The 7822-nt window shown below is 35.4% G+C and overlaps 1 protein-coding gene and 1 long non-coding RNA gene across 3 annotated transcripts; both read left to right on the forward strand.

The window, feature by feature from the left end:
* The first annotated feature begins 1448 nt into the window (after positions 1–1448).
* LOC133819126 (conserved oligomeric Golgi complex subunit 7-like) lies at positions 1449–3682 on the forward strand. Its single transcript, XM_062252302.1, has 7 exons — positions 1449–1559; positions 1647–1766; positions 1872–1973; positions 2101–2378; positions 2485–2630; positions 2779–2977; positions 3134–3682. Exons 1-7 carry the CDS (start codon positions 1464–1466, stop codon positions 3570–3572), a joined length of 1380 nt encoding a protein of 459 aa, XP_062108286.1. The 5' UTR covers positions 1449–1463; the 3' UTR covers positions 3573–3682.
* Positions 3683–5865: 2183 nt separating this feature from the next.
* On the forward strand, positions 5866–6987 carry LOC133819137 (uncharacterized). 2 transcript variants are annotated; one of them, XR_009886273.1, is made up of 4 exons: positions 5866–5899; positions 6245–6309; positions 6495–6666; positions 6834–6987. It is a non-coding gene; the product is annotated as an uncharacterized LOC133819137 (long non-coding RNA). The 2 variants fall into 2 exon arrangements; XR_009886272.1 differs by lacking the exon at positions 5866–5899 and having other exon boundaries at positions 6176–6309.
* Positions 6988–7822: the final 835 nt, after the last annotated feature.

The raw sequence follows: 7822 nt of genomic DNA on the forward strand, positions 1-7822 counted from the left end.
TTTTAATAAGTGTTATTGTCTCATGGTAATAGAAAAAGACACGGAAAATGGGCGGTAAATGAAATACACAGGCGCCAAATGAAACACAAAAGCAATAATCCCTAATTACTCTACACGCCTCCTCTGTTTCTCTCTCACACTCAGTAACTCTCTCTCTCTCTCACTCGTTCAATCTTTCTTTCTTTCGCTCTGTTTGTTGCAGGTGTGTAACAAGGTGATGGGGCCTGCGGCTTCGGTCGTGTGACAGGGAGGCTCGACTCTTAGGTCTACGGCGTGGCTGGCTCGTGGGTGTGACGGTGCTTGCGGCGGTGGGTCTACGGCGTGGCTCGACTCGTGGGTCTACCACGGAGATTGACTTGCAGAGCAATGGTCCAGCAAGCTGTACAGGGAGGAGCTCCAGCTGCTTACGCCCAAGAAATGGAGAGGCTAACCGCTAAAGAATCCCTTCTTCTTGCTGTGAGTCTCAAGTTTTAAGAATTTGTGTATTGTAGTTGATAAGACCTAGCATTTGAGCTTTGAATTTGGGATTATTTATTTATTCAGTTTAAGGATTCTGGGGGTTTTTCCAAGCTTCAATTTTTATGGGATTTTTACTTGTTCTAGCTAATCAGGTCGCCATTCTTGGAGGGTCGGTGGGATTTTTTTCAGGGCTGATGTCTTCCACGCAGTAGTTGAGGTGAGTCTTTCTTTGATTTTTGTGATCTGGGTTTGCTTTGTTTTTGCGTTTTGTGTGTCTGGGTTCTTCATGTTTTTGTGATTTTTTTGATCTGGGTTTTCAGCTATTATGGAATTCGTTTCCAATTTCTCGTCGAATCGTTGTGTTATTGATTTGCATTGCACGACCTGTTTGTTAATTTCAATTCCGTATGTGTAATTTTTCTTCTTTGCGTTTTGAGTTGCTCCTTTTCTGTTTTGGTGTGTGATTGCTCTAATATGGAAATTTTAACGAGGTGAATGTAGATATTAGTTTTTTCTTTTGGATATTTGAGAACTACAATTGTGTAGTTTGTGCTACCTTTTGAGCTCAATCTCTTGGCAATGAGTTCATAGATTTTTGGAATAAATTACAAGAAGGCAGGGCACCCTTTTGGTTAAAATGTCTCGTTTTTACCTTTTCTGCTTAAAAATAAATGTAGATATTATGAATAGATTATTTCTAATGTGAACAATGGAATTACGTTGAGTTATATGCATGGATATACACACACATAACTGAAATAGTTGCCGAAATATATATATATTCTGCTTTGCAATATGTTGTAGAGCATTACTATAAATTATAGTAGCAGGTTCACATTGATATACCCACGTTTCAGTACATTTACTTATGTAATTGGTTTATATAATTTACATGGGTAGACAGCTGTTGCCGGCTTAGCTTTGTTTATATGGTTTGAGATTTTAGCTTCTCACTTGATACATATGTATAACAATACTCTTCTCTTCAAACAATTGGTTTTAATATGCTGGCTAAAGGATCATCAGCTGAATCTATAGCTGCTCTGGCCAAAGTTGATACTGTTAAGCAGAGAATGGAAGCTGCTTATGAGACATTGCAGGTGGGTATTTGATCATAGAAGTTATAATCAGTGCAGTATTGGAAAATGTTGATGTTGCATTTGATTTACTCATTGATGGATCAACAGGATGCTGCTGGGTTAACTCAATTAAGTTCAACTGTGGAAGATGTTTTTCCCAGTGGTGATCTTCCAAGGGCTGCAGAAACCTTAGCTAACATGAGGCATTGCTTGTCTACTGTTGGGGAGGTAATATTTTTCTATAAATTGTTTTAACATTATACTCTACATTTGATATTTATAAATTTTGATGATTTTAACTTGATATTTTATTTTTCGTTTTGCTCATTTTAGGTTGCTGAATTTGCTAATGTGAGAAAGCAACTCGAGGTCCTAGAGGATAGGCTAGATGCAATGGTGCAGCCACGTTTAACAAATGCATTATCCAGCCGGAAGGTCACCAAATTTCTTACAGCACTTGTTTTGCCTATGGCTTGCTTTCTGTTCAATTTATCTCTTATTAATTCCTTTTAGTACATACCATACGCAACTTGAATAACTTACATCTATTATCATCCTGCAGATAGACATTGCTCAATATTTGCGGGGTATTCTCATTCGAATTGGAAGATTCAAATCACTGGAGCTACATTACACAAAAGTTCACCTAAAGCCCATAAAGCAGCTCTGGGAAGATTTCGATTCAAAACAACGTGTTATTAAGCTTGCAAATGAGAAGACTGAAGCTGAAAGGCTGTCAAGCCATGAGTTTCAATCAAGTTATTCGACAATTTCATTCGCAAGTTGGTTGCCAAGCTTCTATGATGAGTTGATTCTTTATCTTGAGCAAGAGTGGAAGTGGTAAATTCTTCTGACTATATTTTTTTATTAAGCACCGAGGAACATCTTGTTGATACAAAGAAGCTATCACTGAATTTAAGCACTGAGCTTAGACTGTCATCTGCAGGTGTATGGTTGCTTTTCCTAAGGATTATAAAACTCTTGTACCAAAGCTACTGATCAAGACAATGGCAACTATTGGAGCAAGCTTTATTTCACGTATCAACCTTTCAATTGGAGAAGTTGTTCCTGAAACAAGAGCTTTGGGAAAAGGTTTGTACGGACTTGTTTTTATGGTGCTTTTAAATTTTGTAGGCATTTAATATTATATGATATCTTTCAATTGGACAAGCTTTAAGTCATGCAATTTTACTTTTGGCAATTTATAAATTATCCTATCAATGTGTTTCTTTTTATTCAGGTTTATTAGATATTATGTCTGGTGACATGCCAAAGGGAATTAAGATTCAGAGGAAACATTTGGAGGCATTGATTGAGTTACACAACGTGACACAAACTTTTGCTAGAAATATTCAGCATTCCTTTTCAGATTCTGATCTTCGAGCTCTAATGGATACACTGAAGGCAGTGTACTCTCCCTTTGAATCATTTAAACAAAGGTAAGCAATCATAAACTTTTTTGCACTTCCACATTCTTCTAAAATATCTAGGTTTTTTTTTTTGAAAACTTTTTTCTGTTATTTTTTCTTCATTATATACTAGATTCTGTAAATGCTATGTTCATTTTTTGATTAATGATTGAATATGTATATAAGGTATGGACAGATGGAGCGGGCCATCCTTTCTTCTGAAATTGCTGGGGTGGATCTCAGGGGAGCTGTTACTCGTGGTGTGGGTGCCCAGGGGATTGAACTCAGTGAAACAGTTCGCAGAATGGAGGAATCTATTCCCCATATCATTGTACTTCTTGAGGCAGCTGTAGAAAGGTGTATCAACTTTACTGGTGGTTCTGAGGTAGATGAACTAATTCTTGCTCTTGATGACATAATGTTACAATATATATGTGCTTTACAAGAGACACTAAGATCATTAAGAGTGGTCTGTGGGGTAGACCATGATGGTGTTGGTTCAAAGAAAGAGATGGGATCAGACAAGAGAGATCGCAACACTGCACGAAAAGTTGAATTGATTTCAAATGAGGAGGAATGGTCCATTGTTCAAGGGGCATTGCAGATCCTCATAGTTTCAGACTGATGTGTTGTAAATCATTAAAGCAGAAAGGCAGAAAGAGACCATGGCTTCTCCTTCTCCTTCTCCTTCTCACCTCACAGCTATCCCACAACGCATCTCAAAACCCTCCATTTCCCACTGTAAGTAAATCTCTCTCGTTCTCTCTGTATATATAATATATATATATATGACACTACTAGTACCCTTAAGATGAACTAGTATGAGAAATAACTTAAAAAGATGAACTAGTATGAGAAATAACTTAAACCCTTAATTTCATTGCTAAATTTTTCCTTAGTATATGTAAGATTTCTATGAATTTTAGAAGTTGCAATCCATCACGTAATAGTTTGTTTACACCTCATGGTTATTTTCAATAGCATTATTCTAGTAATTTAGTTTCTTTCCATATGGTTATATTCCAGTGGCATTGTATTAGCTATTATAAATTCATTTTTACTTTTTATATTTATTTTTTCATCTTGAATTCTTTGCTTCGCATAGAATTGGAACCATATGTTTGAAATTTAGAGTACTGTGGCCACTTGCTGTTCTATGAACACTGTTAACTCCATATATGCTAGCTAATTAAGAAGTGAAGTTTTCTCTTATCTCTGGTTTTGTTGCTTTTTGAGTGTAATATATTATTTTTATGCAGTACTCTATTCAATTTCCATGTACGTAACAATTTCCATGAACAAAGTGTAGTCACAGTTTTCTTTTCCTTTTACTGAGAAAAAAAAAATCAATAAAAGCCAAGTATTATATATGGTAATATGCATTTGGGTGCATGTTATATGGTAATATGCATCTAGCTCTACATGATATGTTTCTTGAATTTTGTTTGTCTTGTTCATGCAGCTTCTAATTGATAGTAACTTATTATTTTAATAACATAATTGCTGGTGCCTTTTGTGTGTTTATAATTTGTTTTTGTTTGCATATTGTAATGTGGTCCTGACAATAAAGTTAAGTTCTTTTGGGGGTTTTGTAGTGAAGGGTCACTACTTCATGTGGAAGAAACTAAATGAAATTATGAGATTTGGGTTTGGCAATTATGAAATTGTTTAAATTTTAGTCGATTGTCATGATAATTAAAGCTTGAATCTTTGGAAATAAAACTAGAAAATAGTATACTCAAATGGGTTATGAACCATGTTGAAAATGAAAAGAATTTCTGACTCTTTTGCTGTTGGGCAAGTGATTTTCGACTTCTGATTTTTGGCACTTTTCGTAGTTGCAGGGATCATTAAGTTAGACACTAAACCACTGCACATGCCTATCTCAGTGATTTTGTAGGTTTGTTTCACATTGTAGTTGTTGTAGATAGTAACATCTGTGACATTTAGTTTGTCTTCCCTTTAATTTCGCCGAGCTTCTTTTCTTGCAGTACTATTCAGCCAGGCTCTTTTCCACCAGAAGTCATTCCCTATGACCAGTGGACTCAACAGAAACCAGAAACAAAGCCTATGTTTTCTGGTTGGCTTAAGGGTGCATTTGGAGGTGGAAAGAAAGAGATGCAAGAATCTATACAGCAGAACCTCAATTTTATTCTTAGTACTGCTCCAATTTGGGATAGGTTTGTCATTTATCTATACTATAAAGTATAAATACTTATTTCCTTTTTAAGGTATAAGAGATTGTTGCTTTTGTTGTCTGAACATTAATGAAGTCCTTATTTTTGAGGTATGTGTGAGGTCGAGTACAGAGGTTGTCTTCCAGCCTCAGAACTCTACAAAAGTCCGCAAGTTCAAACTCACTTCAGTGACTTCAACCTCGCTCAGTGCCTGAACCTTAAGTAATAATGGCTATGTTGAATAAGTAAGTACTCCAATCCCTCATCTATAGCCAAAATGGCATAAAACCATATGTCTAGATTATTGTTTATGTCGAATAAGTAAGTACTCCATTCCCTCATCTCTCCTGCTGGAAGCAAGAACCCAGGCAAGAGCACTCTGATCTCCGTTTGTCTGTGTGAGGTATCTTTTTTAATTCAAATTTCAATTTAATATCAGATAATCCCAATTGCTCAATTACTTCTATGAAAGTTAAACCTAAAACAGTTGTCACTTTCTTGCTAGTAAGACCATTTCACCAACATATGAAAATTAGACATAATGAAAAGGATTTGTCTCACTAAGTGGAAGTGTTTAAATTTTGTTTTAATTGATCATAAAGAAGGGCAAAACATATATACAAAGTCTAAGGAAATAAAGTACAATCTGGTTAGCATTATATTGATTGGAATGAATACTAATTTGAGGTCATAGTTACAATTTCAGCTGAAGGATGTCGGACTTTGCAGTAGGATTCTTTCATACTCACTTTCAAGACCTCATAGTTCAGAAAAGGTCTCTTTCTCTCTCTCTCTCTATATATTTATATAACTGCAGTTGTCTCAACTTATTTCTATATTCTATTCCATATTTGTCATTTGTGAAATGTTCTGTTTTAACTAGTGTGAAGTATATGGTTGTTAGGTATGCATTTAACTGGCCTTGATTGTTTTCCTTTACTTATATTCCATTTATCAATTCAAGTTTTGCATCCCTAAATTGTCATCAAAAGCTTTATTCAGCTGTTGTGTATTCATGACAGACTTCTATGATATTTCTATGGTATGTGATATCGCATTGATTGTTAGAGATCTCGCTAGTTTCTATTAATACTTTGTATTTTCTTGATTTATCTCTTAGTGATGATGACGACTCTGAGAATGAGTCGGCACTTGAAATTCAGCCATACTTGATGGAAGAAAAATGTAAGATTGAAATTCCTTTGTTAATAATGTTGTATTGTGTTTTTTGCCTCCCCTCATTGAAGTGCTCATGCTTTTGATATTTTTTTTCCCTGGAATTTTAATGATTTCTCATCTCCTTCTTCTTTTTTATTGTTTAAGTCAGATTTGGGCTTTCTATTTTCTAATTTTTGGGTCATCATCTGTAGTGTCGAAGCACTTGATAATCACTTGACTGCTATCCAAAGGGACCATGAACTCAGGTCCCAGATAGAAGAAAGGAAAATAAGAAGTGATGCGGCTTATGAAGGGGCCAAAAGAAAAGAGAAAGCTCTCCTGGAAGAAAAACTCCGCCAAGAAAAAGCCAAAGCAGAAGCTGAGGTTTGTTGACTTTGCCCAGATTATTCATTTCTTTTGGTAGATGTCTAAAGATGGTTGTCACAGTCCTCTATTATTCTCACATATTCTTCTGATATAATCTTAATGCGCTTTGGTATATTATCTTGGTTTTATGTTGTTGTTAGTAATAAAAGTATTTTCTGATGCAGGCAAAACTCAGAGCTGAAGAAGCAAATAGGGCTGCAATGGAAGCTCAGAGAAGAGAAGCAAAAGAGGCTGCTGAAAGGGAGGCCAATGAAGCGTCAAGCCAGGCTGTTGTTCAGAAGGAAGCTTTAGGATTGCAAGCTAAAGCCAAAACCAAGGAATCTGAATTTGAAAAACCAATAAATTCAGCATCAGCAGGTAATTTGGCTACCAGGCAAATATAGCAACCTTGTACTGATCTATAAATATAATCATTTGCCCTTTTATCTAAAAATCTAGTTTAGCACTAGTTTTCACAAAGATCAGCTAGGTTTTGGCAATAGTTCATTTTTGACACTCCACTGTATTCCCCTCTGTTTTTTTTCAGTTTATTCATGTTCTCTGTACTCCTTTAAGAATTTTTCTGTTATCTGATGCGTGAAAGGGGCTATTGGTGGTAGGTGACATTACTAAAGCTGCACTAAAGTTGGAGCGTGAAAGATTAAAAAAGTTAGAAGACTTGGATGAAGGAAACAAGGCATTAGGATTGAATGTAAATAAGGTTTGCTCTCTATATTGTAATTCATATTTATTTGAAAATTGTTAATCTGTATTTGGTAACTAGAAATAATTATTTTTGTTTGGGATTTTCTTGCAGCATTCTTATAGAGTTTAATTGTTTAAGTATATTAAGCTTTAGTTTATCTTGACAGGAGGTTTCTACTGGTGTGAAAAAGTTATTGAGGGAATCGTCTGGCCAGTACAGCGACTTCAGTATTCTTTCCTCTTTAAATTCTCAGGTAAATCATGTAACTTACTGTTTGTTTAGTAGGATATATGTTTTTATATATATCTATAATATTTTCGGTGAAAATTTATGATCTTTAAGAAAGTGTTAGATGGCACTAGATGCATTAGATCAATCCATATGTGTTGCTTTAGGTTCAGATCACTTCCAGGACTTGTCAACCAAACCCAAAGGGGTATCATAGAATGTAATGTCTGCTTTTATTAG

This window comes from Humulus lupulus, chromosome 1 (assembly GCF_963169125.1).
Source record: "Humulus lupulus chromosome 1, drHumLupu1.1, whole genome shotgun sequence".
In the NCBI taxonomy this organism is placed as follows: Eukaryota; Viridiplantae; Streptophyta; class Magnoliopsida; order Rosales; family Cannabaceae; genus Humulus; species Humulus lupulus.

Coding starts and splice junctions, on each gene's coding strand:
- LOC133819126 (XM_062252302.1), top strand. CDS start 1,464: ATGCTGGCTAAAGGATCATCAGCTGAATCTATAGCTGCTCTGGCCAAA. Junction 1,974..2,100: donor ATGCATTATCCAGCCGGAAG/GTCACCAAATTT, acceptor ATCATCCTGCAG/ATAGACATTGCTCAATATTT. Junction 2,978..3,133: donor TTTGAATCATTTAAACAAAG/GTAAGCAATCAT, acceptor TATGTATATAAG/GTATGGACAGATGGAGCGGG.